The following is a 19599-nucleotide window of genomic DNA, read 5'->3' as shown; positions in this document are numbered from 1 at the left end:
AACAAGTATAATAATTAAATTTGTTGTGAATAAATCATCTTTGGTATTCTGGGTTGCTCAGTGTACAGTTTGAGGGAATCACCGATCTTTCTGAAAATAACAAGTCACAATTATTTGCTACGAATGAACTATAAGAAATCATGCCACACCACTCTGCTAATAACTAAAATCCTAGAATGTAGCTTTTCACTTACTATGCTACACCACTCCACTCAGCCTGATTCATAAGTTGTCTTTAAAATACAGTATTTTCATTTAAAGTGGAAGAGTTGTTTACAAACAAGCGTCTACCAATGAGCTTTTGCGTTCTTAGTGCGTGTTGCTATCATTGTTTTAGACTCGATATCTGCGCATGCCCAGGAGACGACCCTCCCACTTTAACTGATCTATACTCCATAGCTAAATTTGAAGAGAGAGGAATGACCAGTATAAAATACTTACTCATTAGTAGATGCTACCATTGCTCCCACTGATTTATTACTTCGAACAGCATCATGATAAACATCAATACCAACAACCATTATTCTTTTCTATAATAACATAAAATGAATAAAATTTGAGCTTTAACTGTTACAGTCAAACCTGTCTATAAAGGACAGTCAGTGGACTGAGCCAAAGTATCCTTTATAGACAGGTGGTCATTATATAGAGGTGGCCTAATTTATTCATGAATATTTATTAAGGGCGGGGATTTTAAGGGAGATCAGCTAAACAGACAAGCATACATCCACATCATACAATAAATAAAAACAATGATAAATAGTGTGTTATTTTTATTTACATTATTATAAATTAATTATTACAGATAAATCATTTTTTAGTGAAAAAGTCACTCATTTTCATTTGTTTAGATAATTGTACAGCTTTACTTTTTTTTTTTTTTTTACAAATTACGTCTTGTAAATTCAGAAGCTGTTCTAAAATATCTTCATGTCCTTGTTGTAAAGCAAACTGTTTTAAATCTTCAACTGTTTTTTCAGCTCCAGCTAAGCTGGAGATAGTTGTTTTGGCATCATTTATTTTGTCACTTTCATCACCACTGTCATCATCATTTTTGTCAGTAGTCAACAAGTGCACAGCTGATTGTTCCCAATCAGTGTCAGTGTTGCATATTGCAAGGTCATTGTCAATAACAACCAAATCCTGCAAAGAACAACCAAACAGGTCATGTGCTGCTGCATCCAAGAACCCATCTTCCTGTTCTTCCTGTTCAGGATTATCAGCAATATCCTGGTCTGAAGGGAAACCAGATTTTTTAAAACACTTCACTATGGTGGATTCATCAACATCTTGCCAGGCTCGCTGAATCCAGTAGATCGCCTCCAGCAGGTTTGTTGACTTAACAGTCTCTGGACCAAACACTGATTTATCAGTGTCCATCTTTGCGATGATGTGTTGCACTTGTTTCTTGCGAAACTTTAACTTCAGTGCCTGTATTATTCCTTGATCCATTGGCTGTAGAATGGATGTGGTATTTGGGGGGAAAAACTTTAGCTTCAGATTTCGAAGAGTGATGTTTGGGTGACATGTGGCATTGTCCAAGAAACGGATTGCCTTTCTCTTCTGTCTGCCAAGTTTTCGGTCAAACTTGCGAAGCCAATCCTCAAACACTGCTGAAATCATCCAGGCTTTCTTGTTGGCATGGTATGCAACAGGAAGTGTTTTAGGGTTAATATTCTTGAAACATCGTGGTTTCATTGACTTCTCAATGATTAGTGGCTTCTCTTTTTCTCCAACCATGTTTGCACGTAACATCAGTGTTAATCGTTTTTTGGATTTTTTCCCACCACTGCAGTCGTCCCCCTTGACATGCAGACTTTTGTCCGTTGTGCTTTTAAAAAAAAGCCCAGTTTCATCCATGTTGAAAATGTCTCAAAGATCATATCCTTCACAAATTGTTGGTAGCCGTTCTTTCCATTCATCCACCACATCACAACTAACATCACCACTTTCACCATTCATCTTGCCAAAAACAATGCTGTGTCTTTTTCGGAATGCTTCCAACCAACCATTTGATGCCTTAAAATCATGGTTACCAATGTCAGCAGAAAATTTGAGTGCTTTCTCCTGGAGCATTGGCCCACACACTGGTAGTCGACGGGATGTAACATCTTTAAACCACTCCCAGCATAGTTCATTTACATCTTCATTGCCTGGAAAATAAACAATAAATTGGAATAAATTATAAGATCCAAAAAAGATCAAGCTGTAATACACCATTAATATTTATGCTTATTATTCAAGAAAATATTACACACAAAATAAATTCATTTAACTTACCAGTTTTGCGCATTTTGCTTCTTCTCTCACCAGGGACATTATTTTCATATTCTTCCATCACTTCTGCTTTTCTTTTTACAATGCAGCCAATCTGCGTCTTTCCTACTCCTAACTGCTCTGCTATCGCCCGGGCACTCTTGCCTTTGTCATGAAGTTGGACAACCACTACTCTCTCTTCTAAAGTCAATGCTTTTCGATTGGGTTTGCATGCCATAATAATAAGTATTCTCGATATATGCTAGGATGATGTATACACAATGATCGCTGGAGCCAAGTGATTCACTTCATGGATTTACTCGTGTATTTAAGGCATAAGAACAATGCAAACCTGTCAACGATCGGCCGCTTTCACAATAATGGCAACACTTTTCCAAACACAGACGGTGATTAGTCACATCGTTAGCACTGCCGATTGTACACAGGAAACGTCGTGTGTTGCAAAACAACAATGAATAATAAATAGGAAAGCATCAGTGGTAGACAATTTTCCAAAATCATAACGATGGCTGCAAAAATAGAAAGTCGGACGAACCGGAAATGAGCACGAAGACTTACGGTACGCGTAGTTTTGCAGTCCATTGTTGCAAGCGTCGATGTATCAAAACTGCCCAGAATAAACGACTCTTACTTAATCCGATTCTGTTGCGAATTATCGGCATTTACAGTCATATCGAACAAGGGTCAACATAAATAAAATTTGTTGAAAATGACCCCGAGACTGACCCTCAGTATAAAAAAAAAAAAAAAAAAAAAAAAAAAACGTTTTGCTCATGCGCGAGCTGATTAGCATAATTTATACGGCGATCAACAACAAACAACATGGCGGTCAACATGCATGCTGCAATCCCGCTATGAAAACAGAGCCAAAAAATGATTTATTATTTCATATATTGCGATATTTCATGTCTACAAGGTAAATAAATATTCTCTCATTTCAAAAAACTAGGCAATTTGTCTTTTTTTTACGGGACGGTGAGTATTTGCTCTTCAAGGGCGAGACAGTTCAGTGAAGTGTCGTGAAAAGTCGCGTTTGGAACTGCGGGCCGGCGAGATGCAGATCGAGAACAAGCTAGTTTTAATTCACTTGAAACTTTAAAAACAAGCTAGTTTTAATTGAAGCTTTAATTGGTCAATAAAATAGTGCTGACATCCGTCCATTCTCCAGATGTTATTCAACGAGAAATATTTTAGCAACTTCACACCCGAACGATGTGATCGACCCCCTTGTTGTAAGTTGTAGCCGGAAAGTCTGCATACTCAGTAGTCTGAACGTAACATACGACCGCTTTCCTGTTAGCGATTCGCAAGTAGCTATTGTCTCTTCGCGATCGTCTGATAAAAAAATGAGTGGTTGTTATACAAAGGTTCAAGTGTGAATTCGTTTACAATAGGGTGGTCGTTGGTCGCGTTGGACAGGTGGTCGCTTTATCCAGTGTCATTAACGTGTAAATTGCGAAGGGACTAACCGAAGATGGTCGCTATGAGCAGGTGGTCGCTCTGCACAGGTGGTCGTTAACAGAGGTTTGACTGTATTGCCATATTATTTCATACACCAAAACATTGCCAGCTATATACTAGTTCAGCTCACATTTTATTTATCCATATACATTTCCACTTTTGTATGTTGCCTTTTTTTTTTGTAACACGTGTACAATTTTAATCACTCCTCACAAATCTAACAACTTTTGTTCCCCGTGCATCAGTTTAAATGATTGACGACCTCCAAGTTTCGATTGGTTTGCTTTGCAAGTCTTGAGATAGTTAGAAGATTTTTAACCAGCTTGAACAAATCATTTGGCCAAATGCATGTACTACAAGACGCAAGTAATTACTCAATTCAAACCACTCTCTGCAATGAGTGAGATGATCACCTAATGTTTTTATAAACCTCCAGAATAATAACTGGCTATATTGATAATCAAGTGAACATATTCTGGAATGGCCAGAACAACAATGCATTTCTCAACTGCTAGGGGAATCAGGAATTGGTATTTCTGATACGTTTACAAAAAAGCTGATCAAATAACTAACGATATGATACTTACCAATGGTATTTCAAGCGCCCAAAGTTCTCCTCCAAGTTTGCAGTTGATTTGAAGTGCAACTTTTTGAGTGACTGATCGCAACTTTTGTTGTTGACTTATGGTCCTGCCAATAATCACCTATGTAAGAAAAGTTATAAATAAGTCAGTGAAAGTTTCAAATTTTTAAACAAAAATTATTCATTTCAACTGCTTGCAACGATGTATTCTATGAAAGATAATCGTTGGTAACTGCCACAGGCAGTTCATGGTGAATCCTAACTAACTCCCTTATTCTGTCATAGCCTGCCTGTGACGAAGCTGAAAATTCTTACACATCACAGCTTCTTGATTGTACAGCATCACAACGTAAAACCTACCTGGGATGGAACAGGTAATTCTGCACAGCATCACAAAGGGAGTAAAACCGACCTGGGATGGAACAGGTGATTCTACACAGCATAGCTTCTTGACTGCACAGCATCACAAAGGGAGTAAAACCTACCTGGGATGGAACAGGTGATTCTACACAGCATAGCTTCTTGACTGCACAGCATCACAAAGGGAGTAAAACCTACCTGGGATGGAACAGGTGATTCTACACAGCATAGCTTCTTGATTGTACAGCATCACAAAGGGAGTAAAACCTACCTGGGATGGAACAGGTAATTCTACACATCACAGCTTCGTGATTGTACAGCATCACAAAGAAAGTAAAACCTCCCTGGGATGGAACAGGTGATTCTACACAGCATAGCTTCTTGACTGCACAGCATCTCAAAGCGAGTAAAACCTACCTGGGATGGAACAGGTGATTCTACACAGCATAGCTTCTTGATTGCACAGCATCACAAAGTAAAACCTACCTGGGATGGAACAGGTAATTCTACACAGCATAGCTTCTTGGCTGCACAGCATCACAAAGGGAGTAAAACCTACCTGGGATGGAACAGGTGATTCTACACAGCATAGCTTCTTGACTGCACAGCATCACAAAGGGAGTAAAACCTACCTGGGATGGAACAGGTAATTCTACACAGCATAGCTTCTTGATTGTACAGCATCACAAAGGGAGTAAAACCTACCTGGGATGGAACAGGTGATTCTACAGAGCATAGCTTCTTGATTGTACAGCATCACAAAGGGAGTAAAACCTACCTGGGATGGAACAGGTGATTCTACACAGCATAGCTTCTTGATTGCACAGCATCACAAAGGGAGTAAAACCTACCTGGGATGGAACAGGTAATTCTACACTGCATAGCTTCTTGATTGCACAGCATCACAAAGGGAGTAAAACCTACCTGGGATGGAACAGGTAATTCTACACAGCATAGCTTCTTGATTGCACAGCATCACAAACAAAGTAAAACCTCTCTGGGATGGAACAGGTGATTCTACACATCACAGCTTCTTGATTGCACAGCATCACAAAGGGAGTAAAACCTACCTGGGATGGAACAGGTAATTCTACACTGCATAGCTTCTTGATTGCACAGCATCACAAAGGGAGTAAAACCTACCTGGGATGGAACAGGTAATTCTACACAGCATAGCTTCTTGATTGCACAGCATCACAAACAAAGTAAAACCTCTCTGGGATGGAACAGGTGATTCTACACATCACAGCTTCTTGATTGCACAGCATCACAAAGGGAGTAAAACCTACCTGGGATGGAACAGGTGATTCTACACAGCATAGCTTCTTGATTGCACAGCATCACAAAGGGAGTAAAACCTACCTGGGATGGAACAGGTGATTCTACACAGCATAGCTTCTTGATTGCACAGCATCACAAAGGGAGTAAAACCTACCTGGGATGGAACAGGTGATTCTACACAGCATAGCTTCTTGATTGCACAGCATCACAAACAAAGTAAAACCTCTCTGGGATGGAACAGGTGATTCTACACATCACAGCTTCTTGATTGCACAGCATCACAAAGGGAGTAAAACCTACCTGGGATGGAACAGGTGATTCTACACAGCATAGCTTCTTGATTGCACAGCATCACAAAGGGAGTAAAACCTACCTGGGATGGAACAGGTATTCTACACAGCATAGCTTCCTGATTGCACAGCATCACAAACAGAGTAAAACCTACCTGGGATGGAACAGGTGATTCTACACAGCATAGCTTCTTGACTGCACAGCATCACAAACAGAATAAAACCTACCTGGGATGGGACAGGTGATTCTACATAACATAGCTTCTTGATTGCACAGCATCACAAAGGGAGTAAAACCTACCTGGGATGGAACAGGTGATTCTACACAGCATAGCTTCTTGATTGTACAGCATCACAAAGGGAGTAAAACCTACCTGAGATGGAACAGGTAATTCTACACAGCATAGCTTCTTGACTGCACAGCATCACAAAGGGAGTAAAACCTACCTGGGATGGAACAGGTGATTCTACACAGCATAGCTTCTTGATTGCACAGCATCACAAACAAAGTAAAACCTCTCTGGGATGGAACAGGTGATTCTACACATCACAGCTTCTTGATTGCACAGCATCACAAAGGGAGTAAAACCTACCTGGGATGGAACAGGTGATTCTACACAGCATAGCTTCTTGATTGCACAGCATCACAAAGGGAGTAAAACCTACCTGGGATGGAACAGGTATTCTACACAGCATAGCTTCCTGATTGCACAGCATCACAAACAGAGTAAAACCTACCTGGGATGGAACAGGTGATTCTACACAGCATAGCTTCTTGACTGCACAGCATCACAAACAGAGTAAAACCTACCTGGGATGGAACAGGTGATTCTACACAGCATAGCTTCTTGACTGCACAGCATCACAAACAGAATAAAACCTACCTGGGATGGGACAGGTGATTCTACATAACATAGCTTCTTGATTGCACAGCATCACAAAGGGAGTAAAACCTACCTGGGATGGAACAGGTGATTCTACACAGCATAGCTTCTTGATTGTACAGCATCACAAAGGGAGTAAAACCTACCTGGGATGGAACAGGTGATTCTACACAGCATAGCTTCTTGATTGCACAGCATCACAAAGGGAGTAAAACCTACCTGGGATGGAACAGGTATTCTACACAGCATAGCTTCCTGATTGCACAGCATCACAAACAGAGTAAAACCTACCTGGGATGGAACAGGTGATTCTACACAGCATAGCTTCTTGACTGCACAGCATCACAAACAGAGTAAAACCTACCTGGGATGGAACAGGTGATTCTACATAACATAGCTTCTTGATTGCACAGCATCACAAAGGGAGTAAAACCTACCTGGGATGGAACAGGTGATTCTACACAGCATAGCTTCTTGATTGTACAGCATCACAAAGGGAGTAAAACCTACCTGGGATGGAACAGGTGATTCTACACAGCATAGCTTCTTGATTGCACAGCATCACAAAGGGAGTAAAACCTACCTGGGATGGAACAGGTGATTCTACACAGCATAGCTTCTTGATTGCACAGCATCACAAACAAAGTAAAACCTCTCTGGGATGGAACAGGTGATTCTACACATCACAGCTTCTTGATTGCACAGCATCACAAAGGGAGTAAAACCTACCTGGGATGGAACAGGTGATTCTACACAGCATAGCTTCTTGATTGCACAGCATCACAAAGGGAGTAAAACCTACCTGGGATGGAACAGGTATTCTACACAGCATAGCTTCCTGATTGCACAGCATCACAAACAGAGTAAAACCTACCTGGGATGGAACAGGTGATTCTACACAGCATAGCTTCTTGACTGCACAGCATCACAAACAGAATAAAACCTACCTGGGATGGGACAGGTGATTCTACATAACATAGCTTCTTGATTGCACAGCATCACAAAGGGAGTAAAACCTACCTGGGATGGAACAGGTGATTCTACACAGCATAGCTTCTTGATTGTACAGCATCACAAAGGGAGTAAAACCTACCTGAGATGGAACAGGTAATTCTACACAGCATAGCTTCTTGACTGCACAGCATCACAAACAAAGTAAAACCTCTCTGGGATGGAACAGGTGATTCTACACAGCATAGCTTCTTGATTGTACAGCATCACAAAGGGAGTAAAACCTACCTGGGATGGAACAGGTGATTCTACACAGCATAGCTTCTTGATTGTACAGCATCACAAAGGGAGTAAAACCTACCTGGGATGGAACAGGTGATTCTACACAGCATAGCTTCTTGACTGCACAGCATCACAAAGGGAGTAAAACCTACCTGGGATGGAACAGGTGATTCTACACAGCATAGCTTCTTGATTGTACAGCATCACAAACAAAGTAAAACCTCTCTGGGATGGAACAGGTGATTCTACACATCACAGCTTCTTGATTGCACAGCATCACAAAGGGAGTAAAACCTACCTGGGATGGAACAGGTGATTCTACACAGCATAGCTTCTTGATTGTACAGCATCACAAAGGGAGTAAAACCTACCTGGGATGGAACAGGTGATTCTACACAGCATAGCTTCTTGATTGCACAGCATCACAAAGGGAGTAAAACCTACCTGGGATGGAACAGGTGATTCTACACAGCATAGCTTCTTGATTGCACAGCATCACAAAGGGAGTAAAACCTACCTGGGATGGAACAGGTGATTCTACACAGCATAGCTTCTTGATTGCACAGCATCACAAACAAAGTAAAACCTCTCTGGGATGGAACAGGTGATTCTACACATCACAGCTTCTTGATTGCACAGCATCACAAAGGGAGTAAAACCTACCTGGGATGGAACAGGTGATTCTACACAGCATAGCTTCTTGATTGCACAGCATCACAAAGGGAGTAAAACCTACCTGGGATGGAACAGGTATTCTACACAGCATAGCTTCCTGATTGCACAGCATCACAAAGGGAGTAAAACCTACCTGGGATGGAACAGGTGATTCTACACAGCATAGCTTCTTGATTGTACAGCATCACAAAGGAAGTAAAACCTACCTGAGATGGAACAGGTAATTCTACACAGCATAGCTTCTTGACTGCACAGCATCACAAACAAAGTAAAACCTCTCTGGGATGGAACAGGTGATTCTACACAGCATAGCTTCTTGATTGTACAGCATCACAAAGGGAGTAAAACCTACCTGGGATGGAACAGGTGATTCTACACAGCATAGCTTCTTGACTGCACAGCATCACAAAGGGAGTAAAACCTACCTGGGATGGAACAGGTGATTCTACACAGCATAGCTTCTTGATTGTACAGCATCACAAAGGGAGTAAAACCTACCTGGGATGGAACAGGTGATTCTACATAACATAGCTTCTTGATTGTACAGCATCACAAAGTAAAACTTACCTGGGATGGAACAGGTGATTCTACACAGCATAGCTTCTTGGCTGCACAACATCACAAAGGGAGTAAAACCTACCTGGGATGGAACAGGTGATTCTACACAGCATAGCTTCTTGATTGCACTGTATCTATCATCACGTGATGTTGGGAAAATAATAACCACCATCTGGATCTGTAGCAAAACCAAAATCATATTACTTGTAGACTGTTTTCAGCAAAACACATTTGAGTTAATTTAAGTTCAAATACAACATTGTCTTGACAAAAAAATATAATAGCATTTCAATTGTCTGAGAACGTTGTTTCATTAACCACATACCATGGTTTTCCACATTTAGAAGAAACCACAAACACAAATAACAAACAGAAGGGTTGAATATTTATGTCAACAAAAAAAGGCAAAAATATTTTGTGGTTTTATAAAGCAGTATTTCAGCTGTTATATCTCTGCTGTATAGTTGGAAAATAACATTTTTTACAAAAAATTACAAAATATTCACTAAAATTAGAAAATTGAAGATATCATGAAATGAACAAATCTGAGAGGTTTACCCAAAGTATATACCATACTCAACTGCGTTAGCGCCCATAACTGGTCAAGCACCCACGCGCGCTATTTTTACATTCTTGTTGCATTCGGCAAAGCGCCCACCCCTTCAAAATGCCACTAATTTGAAACTTGGTCTATGATCATTGTTTAACGAATACTGGTAATCGTTCTTATATGATACTGCGTGGATATCGTCCACCGTGAATATGTTGTGAATGCGTAGACCACGGTAACTGTGGGTAGACTACACTTCGACAATGACCCGTTAAAAGTAAAATGCAGTAAATATTTCATGCCATATTCAGTTTACTTATGAAGAATTGCTAGTTACTAGTTTTTTGAAACAAACCATGTTCATAGTATCAAAGCAAGTAGACGTGCAGTTTTCAAGAAAAAGTTAAACATGTAAAGTAATAATCTTCAATTTACTCAAGTTTCCTTAGCATCAGCTCACCTGCTGGTTTAAACTCTCTCTGATCGTTCTCAGATAAGTCTCTGTTCTATCATCTCTTATTTCTAACTGCAATGGGTTATTCACTTGGATACCCATCTGTGGAGCAACTTGTTTCATCATCTGAATAAAATCCATGGCTTTGTTGGAATCTCTTTTTGTGAAAACTACCATCCAACTTTGTAAATGCACCTGCAAAACAGACAATACAGCGTTATTTCAATATATTTGGAATTTGGTAATCATCTGTGTTTCAGACTTTAACAGTTTAACAAATTTTATTCTTTAAACTCATGTACTTCAAATAATAACATAATCACTAATAAGTAAATTAGGCAAGGGGTTTTTCAACCCGCCTATTCACATAGTTCATACCCATCACAGACTCCGGTCAGTCAAAATGACTATTTTGAACTGTAGGCATTAATCTGTGAGAAAACTAGGTTAGGAATAGCCCTACGACCTAATAGATTTTCCCCCATGTCATGTAACCTGTGACCAAGGTCAAGAGGTCAGCGACCATCTTGCCCCGTGTTCACTACCCTGGTTTTTGCTGTATACGAGGACTTAAAGCCAATCGCTACAGAAAGTGGGATGAAACTATGTGAACTACATTCAATTACCCACCATAGACTCCATTCAGTCAAAATGACTGCTCTATAGCCTATGTGCAGGGATCCCTGTGGCCATCCAGGCTGGGTCAGTATCCAAGCCTGATATATGTGGCCATGGGTTCGAAAAGTCTCCTTGACGTTTGTAGAAGTGCAAAAGTTTTGACTTTGACCCCGGCCAAACGTATGCCAGTCACCCGTCGCAGACGGAAGCATCATACTTGCTTTGCCCGCGACCTGGGTGGACAACCACCCGAGGAAGAAGAGGGTCCACCACCTGCCCTTTCTTCCTGGGGGTGTGCCGCCATTCTTCTCGCCCCAGGAAGAGTAGGTTGCTTCTGGCCAGCGAGTGCTGACTTTGGTAGTTGCATTTTCACAGCTTTGGGTCCTATTCGCTTGCCCTAGGCAGCAGCCAACTTGCTCGCAGACTCCACCTGTACCATCTGGTCGGTGGCCTCCCAAAGCTTTGAAACTGCACCCTCCATTTCCCCATCAAAAAGAGTAGAGGAGGTCCAGTCTGCGTAACTGAGGTGGTGATGCACCCGTGACTCAGTTGCGGCCAAAAATACAAGCTGCCAAAACAGCATCCCACTATACAGAGGTAGTCCCTGCCAAGAGAGCCAGATGATTATCACACATAGCCGTGCGATGTCCCACCAACAGCTGTGTCTGCTGGTCTAGGAGGCTGGTGCGTTCCGTCTCCGACACTTCCGAGTCCTGGGGACGCAACATAATCACGGTCCAGTGTGCTCCAGTGTCCACAAACTCCAACAACAGCCTATCGGCTGAGATAGCTCCGCTGTTAGCAATGCACATTTCAATTAAAGAACTGAAGATGTCATTAGAAAATGAACAATATGTATAGTATCAAAGCAACAGGACTTGCTGTTTTCAACAAGAATTCAAAAATATCACTTTTCACCAAAAATAATCATCAAAATTAGATAATTGAAATTATCACCATGAAATTAACAAATCTGAAAGAGTAGTACTGAAAGACACATGTAGTACCTATATATGTAATATAAAAGCAATCAGACCTGGGGTTTTCAACAAAAAGTCAAAAATATCACTTTTTACCAAAAATGACAAAAATATTCATCAAAATTAGAGAATTAAAGATATCATTACAAAATGAACAAATCTGAGAGGACCACATGTAGTACCTATACATGTAATATCAAAGAAATTGGACTTGCGGTTTTTAACAAGAAGTCGAAAATATCACTTTTTACCAAAAATGACAAAAATATTCACCAAAATTAGAGAATTAAGGATATCATTACAAAATGAACAAATCTGAGAGAGGTTCACATGTAGTACCTATATATGTCATATCAAAGCAATTGGACTTGCTGTTTTTAACAAGAACACGAAAATATCACTTTTTACCAAAAATTACAAAAATATTCACCAAAATTAGAGAATTAAAGATATCATTACATCAAAGAAAGCTTAGAAAGAACTCCCATGTGCATGAAACCCGTCCACTTTCACCATCCTACTACAGCCAGATCTGAAGGCCTTTGCCGCATTCTGGCCACGCTGTGTGGCGCGGATCGCGTGGACAGGTTTCATGTTCTCTGCACGTAATAAGCTTGGTTATTAAGCATCCTTTTTTGGGATGCCCAGTGGCCGAGGGGAAGACGTGTAGTGGCGTGAAGCTAGGCGATTAGGTGCCGTACGCGAGCGCCGGTTCGAGTCACGCACGCAGTACGTGTTTACTATAATTAGACATAGTCTTTACCTTGCCGTTTATTCGGTGTTATTTGCTTACTTTACTTCCTATGTCGACAGCAACTATGAGTTCAAAAACAAGGGGGTAGTCAGCACAGGCAGGAAGTGAGACCTAGACAACGATAACACGCTAAAAACGTGAAGGTCTGACATATACGCAGGTGACAACTCTTCTACTTTAAAATCAAATAAAAAATCAAAGAAAGCTTAGAAAGAACTCCCATGTGCTGAGAGTATTGGAGACACATTAAATATAATTTGAAATTACTTAGCTGAAAACTAATTATGCAAATCAGAAAATTAACATGAACAGATTTGATTGTAAACTAATGAGGTCTGCGCAATGTAACAAAAACTCTATGTACCAAGTTTAATTGAAATGTGATTAGAACCAAAAAATTATGAATTATTATGCTAATTGGGGAAATAATATGAACAGAGTTTTACCCCAAACTAATTAGGTTTGTACATTGTCCTACAGCATCCATGTATAAACATTCATTGATATGTGATGATTACCGTAGTACCTGAGATATCAGTGTGAAAGTTGGAAATTGGTTAATTATGCAAATTAGGTGATTAATATGCACAAATATTTACCAAAAACTAATTGGGTCTCTGCATAATTTTAGATTCATTGAAATGTGATGATTAGTACTTTAGATATCAGTAGAAAAGCTGAAAATTAATTATGCAAATTAGGTAATTAATATGCACAATTATTTATCCTGAAACTAATCAGGTCTCTGCATAGTCCTAAAGGATCTATGTACCAAGTTTCATTGAAATGCGATGATTAGTACTTGAGATACCCGTGGAAAAGCTGAAAATTAACTAATTATGCAAATTAGGTGATTAATATGCACAAATATTTATCCGAAACAATCAATCTCTGCATAGTCCTCGAGTATGTAAGTACCAAGTTTCATTGAAATGTAATGCTCACTACTTATATCAAATGCTGAAAATTAATTAATTATGCAAATTAGGTAATTAATATGTACTGATATTACCATAAAAACTATCAGGTCTGTGCAGTGTCATATGACATCTATGTACCAAGTTTCATTGAAATGTGATGATTAGTACTTGAGATATCAGTGGAAAAACCAAAAATTGACTAACCATTATGCAAATTAGGTAATTAGTATCCACGGATTATTACCAAAAACTAATCAAAACGTAGCATTAGTTCAGAGCATGTATGTACAAAGTTTCATCAAAATCCAATGAGTGGTTGTTTAGATATCAGTGGAACAATCATGGAACAGCTAAAAATCAGCTAATTATCATGCAAATTAGGTAATTAATATGCACGGATTTTAACCAAAAACTAATCAAATCTGTGCACATGTTCAGATCATCTATTACCAAGTTTCATCAAAATCCAATGAGTGGTTCTTTAGATATCAGTGGAACAGTCATAGAACAGCTAAAAATTAGCTAATTATCATGCAAATTAGGTAATTAACGAGCATGGATTTTTACCAAAACCTAATCAAATCTGCGCATTGGCCCAGAGCATCTATGCACCAAGTTTCATCAAAAACCGATGTATGGTTCTTGAGATAGCAGTGGAACAGTCGGACACACATATACACACACACACACACATACTTGTATTGCAATATGTTCCGAGGACTTCATTGGATTAACTTTTAATATAGTTGAATTAACTTTTAATATAGTTGCGATATGAACTCGATTAAAACGCGTTCCTATATAGGGTTGCGTTTTAATTGGAGTTTAATTAAACTCAATTACAATGCAATACAATGGAGAATTGCATTTTAATTAAGTTTAATTAAACAAGAGTTGAATATCCGGTGACTGAACATAGAAATGTTTGCGAAGCTTAGGTTTAGTATCGGGATAAGGTATGGTACAATTATATTAATATTAATATAACGTGAACCATACCTTCCCCCGATACTAAACCTAAGCTACGCAAAACGTATTAATAATCGAATTAACTATTAATATAAATTATGTTTTCCGAGGACTATGAAAAAGGTCCTCGGAAGGTGTGTATGTCCTCGGAAGTAGGTATATATCTGTATTTTTGTCCTCGCAACATATAGCAATCCAAACACACACACACACACACACACACACACACACACACACATACAAACACACTAACTGCAAAGACTCCCATTTTGTGCTTCGCACATGGGAGTCAAAAATGAACAAATTTAAGAGAGGTCCACATATAGTACCTATATATGTAATATCAAAGCAATTGGAATTGCGGCTTTTAAGAAGAAGTCGAAAATATCACTTTTTACCAAAAATGACAAAAATATTCACCAAAATTAGAGAATTAAAGATATCATTACAAAATGAACAAGCAGCCTATCATAGGCTGAGATAGCTCCGCTGTTAGCAATGCACATTTCAATTAAAGAACTGAAGACATCATTAGAAAATGAACAATATGTATAGTATCAAAGCAATCGGACTTACAGTTTTTAACAAGAAGTCGAAAATATCACTTTCTACCAAAAATGACAAAAATATTTACCAAAATTAGAGAATTGAAGATATCATAACGAAATGAACAAATCTGAGAAAGGTCTACATGTAGTATCTATATATGTAATATCAAAGCAATTGAACTTTTGGTTTTTAACAAGAAGTCAAAAATATCAATTGAAGATATCATCATGAAATGAACAAATCTGAGAGAGGTCTACCCAAGGTACATATTCACCAAGTACCAAAGCATTCAGGCTTGCAGTTTTCAAGAAGAAGTCGAAAAAGTAAAACATTGACACGGACAACGCCGAACAATCACTCATATGATAAGCTCCGCTCGACAAAGTCGACAGCGGGCTAAAAAGTTGATGGGTCGCAAATCCGCTCTCAGGGCATGGTGGATCTTTTCAAATTAAGCTGCCAAAAAATTCCATGAAACAAAAGTTCATGGTACCAGGGTCGGGGAAGGAACCAAAGGATCCGGTCGGGCGTGAGGTCTCGCTCCAGTCTCTGCTGGTAGCGCTTGGTCCAGCGGACAAAGTTAAGCATAAGTTTGCCCACCCTTGGGCCTTAGGATTAGACTTTTTCGCAGGGGACCAACGTCCACCCATCAACACCATCAGTGTGCCTTCCGCTACGTCCAGCACTCCGACAGACCAGGGAAGTCGTGCAGACAGTGTTGCTTTGGATCCAGACGCCCGTGACCCCGGAAGCGACGAAGCTGCAGAGTGCGACTGCTTCTGAATCGAGGGTTGGGGTATGTACATTGAGTCACTAGGCTTGATTTCCCCGCATCACCCCCTCAGCGTGGCTCGTGGCTTTAATAACTAAACCAGGATATATAACATGAAATTAGAAAATAGTATAGACACACTAATATCCATAGAAGGCAAACCATATCAGAAATCGTACAAATAACTTACTGGTGAAATAACCAAATCTCGAGTTAGATCTCTACCCCAATCAGCTTCAGCATTAGCTGTAATGGTCTTGCGTTGAAAGATTATTTTCTCAGGTGGTAATGCACGTCCTTCAGTCTGCAAGCAATAATATCAATGCATTAAATATTATTCATCTAGTAGGAGAAAATTATAAAACTTTAAAAAGTTTTAAAGTTGATCAATACATATTCATAGTGGCTTTTGCACAGTTATGTATGAAGAAATGTTATAATACTCAATAACTAGGTTTTTAGACTTAATAATATAACCTGGATAAACTTAAAGCCGGCTGGCGAGCACCTCTTAAATAAAGATTTTTCTTGAGTCCATGCAAATTAAAGCTAGATCTGCACCTGCATTTACACCTGTAACATTTATGAAGATTCCGAGCTAAAAGAGCAAGCTGTACTCCCATGGTTTTATATCCCCAGAAAGAGAGAGTGCAACTATGGCCCCAAACAATTTATTGTTAGTAAACTTTTTTTTTTTATACTAAGATATCAAGTTTAAGAAATATATATAAAGTTCATATAAAGGTCTCATAATGTATAATGTATGTACAAAGCTTGAACGAAATCCATTCATTCATGACCAAGATCCGCTCCTGAATGGCAGAAATTCTTGGCACAAAAATGGCCGCTGTTCAGTAATCGTAAATTGGATAAAAAACAAACAGATGTGCATTTATTGTCAAAAATGTGTGGTGTATATGCGAAGTATGAATGTAATCAGGTTAGCCATGTTCGAGATACAGGCGAGACGTACAGAGGTCAATCCACAAGCTCCTGTTTTCAGGATGAGAATAAAATGTATAGGCATAATAAGCATGACTGGATACTTGTTGCATGCAACCGTTGTATGCCCATAGAAACCGACAACTGTGGCAAATATTAAATAGAATGAGGAGGCAGTTATAGGGGAACTGTGTATTCAATTACTCATACCTTCATGATATCTGTGTCCAATTCCAAACCCCATTTGGCTAGTTCTTGTTTGGCTTCTGGTGTATTATTGACACGTTCAATGTAGTTCATCATAGCAAGCCTTCGCTGTGCAGGCGTTACCCTGGTATGACTTGCAATGTCCTAGCACATTTCAGAAATATTGTGATATCAATGAAAATCCCTTCTATATGTTCACCATATTCACCGTATTCAAAAATCAGGCACAAAAAGATGAATGCACAAAACAAACTATAGAAAGCAGTAATTTCATGCAATTTAAAATATGGTCACACATCAGCTTTTCAGATTAACCACACATTAAACAAAATGTGATAAATAAATACAGAAAGAATTTTTATAAAAGTAATTATGGTGATGAGAATTTCTGGATCAGTGCACAGAACTGATTTTGTTTGGATGCAGAGTCAAAATGGAATCCCCAAAATCAAGTTGACTGCTGGGAAGAAGTTCAAGAAAAAACAAATTATATGAGACTGTGTATGTGAATTGAGACAAAAATGTTGTGTTCCCTAATTTTACTTTATTTTTGCACTTATTCCGTAACTGCAATATAAATTTTGTTTTACTAAATTACAAGTTCTGTAAAAGCAATATAACGTTTTTCAAGATGACTGTCAGATTTTCTGTTGTCAACAATGTGCCAATTATTTAGCATTTTTGTCAATCAATGGTGCTTTATAAATGCTTAGATGTCACACAGAATTAGAACAAAGAAAAGTTCATTCACATTCACAGTAATTTGAAACAATGAATATGAATATGAATGGGTTACCTTCATAACTCTGAAATCCTGTCTCATTTCATCTGTGAGGCCAGTTAAACTAGCTAACTCAGGAACTAAACAGATAATTTCTTGTTGTGCTGGTAACTCAGCTGTTGATCCCTCAGCACTTCTCTTTTTAGGTCTGTTGATCAACAATGGTTGCTCAAGATCGGAAATCTTCTTGTTGTATGATTTCCTACGAATGCAACAAAAAGACTGAAGTACGGAAATGACCATTTTTGCTGAACACTTGATTCATATATATAAATTATTTTTTTAAAACATAAATTGTTCAAACATCAAGGAATCCAAAAACATTGTTGTGCTTCTATTGGAGCAAAATGACTTATCAGCTTTCACTGAAGATGCACATATGTAGATGTGGAGATAAGTAATTGCATTATATAGTGAATTATCAAGCTTAAGAAACATAAAAAGTTAGAATACAAATGCACAGAACATGTCAGAGGTATGAATTCAGAAATTCATTCATTAAATCAAATGGCCACCAGTCAGCCAATTTGAATCTGATCTGAAAAACAGAACCAAGTTTGAATAATATTCTATACACAACCGAGCACCGGCTCCAGAATTACAGAATGATTGATTTTGATGAACTTTTAGCACAAAAATGGTTGCCATTTGGAATCAAATCGTTAAACAAATGAAATGCATACACATCTCAAAATACATGATGTATGTGCGAGGTTTGAATGTGATCAGTCCGGGTATGTCTGAAATACAGATGGAGAAGCACACACACAAAGTCAATCTGCAAGTCCCCTTAATATCACACTGCATCCAAAAAAGGAGTAAAAATACTGGTTTGTAGTTAAAGCGGGAGGGTGTCACCTGCGCACACATGGGAATTGAGTCCCAAGCGAAGATAACAACACACGCTAAAAATGCAAAGGCTCATGGGTAGACGCTTGTTTGTAAACAATGACACGCTATGGTCATCTGACGCATGCGCAGGTGACAACACCCCTGCTTTAATTAATTTACCTAACTACAAACAATTAGCTTATATCACTTGATCATAAACAGTTTGCAATGCTACAGAGAATACTCGACTTAGATCAAGCTTACATGTAGTAGTCAACAAATGACATGTCCTGATCATCTCTGCCATACTTAAATGTGGAGTTGGGATTTTTATCCCATGCAATATCATCAATACGATAAGTCCTGTTGTTATACCGTGTAAGTACAATATTACCCACAAGTCGACGAGTACATTCCTCTTGAAAGGTCTTGGGATATTTATGAAATAGCTCATACCTGAAAAATAAAGTTTATATTTGTAAATATATCTTATTTTATTTCAATAGTGGTTTTTAATCAATAAGATCCACACAGTTAGGAGAATCAATTTCATAATTCTGGTACACAAATATGATGCTACTTGTTAACAATTTTTCCATGTGTGAATGGTTGTCAAGAACCATTTGTTCACATTTGATTAAAAGTAATGGCAATGTTCACTGAGACTGTC

General features: G+C 38.8%; 1 protein-coding gene across 1 annotated transcript in view; it reads right to left on the bottom strand.

Moving 5' to 3' along the window:
- Positions 1-19599, bottom strand: part of LOC100374031 (piwi-like protein 2) — a 31789-nt gene that overhangs the window by 8608 nt on the left and 3582 nt on the right. Inside the window, exons 6-13 of the mRNA XM_085493767.1 lie at positions 19194-19385; positions 18114-18300; positions 17321-17461; positions 16359-16472; positions 10613-10801; positions 9685-9780; positions 4326-4442; positions 442-530 (exon numbers count right to left, since the gene is read on the bottom strand). Of these exons, the coding sequence (XP_085349893.1) occupies positions 442-530; positions 4326-4442; positions 9685-9780; positions 10613-10801; positions 16359-16472; positions 17321-17461; positions 18114-18300; positions 19194-19385 (1125 nt within the window). The remainder of the gene's footprint in view (positions 1-441; positions 531-4325; positions 4443-9684; positions 9781-10612; positions 10802-16358; positions 16473-17320; positions 17462-18113; positions 18301-19193; positions 19386-19599) is intronic.

This window comes from Saccoglossus kowalevskii, chromosome 19, assembly GCF_978046115.1.
Source record: "Saccoglossus kowalevskii chromosome 19, keSacKowa6.1, whole genome shotgun sequence".
Lineage (NCBI taxonomy): Eukaryota > Metazoa > Hemichordata > Enteropneusta > Harrimaniidae > Saccoglossus > Saccoglossus kowalevskii.
The sequence above is the reverse complement of the archived record's forward strand: the minus strand, read 5'-3'. Positions and strand labels throughout refer to the sequence as shown.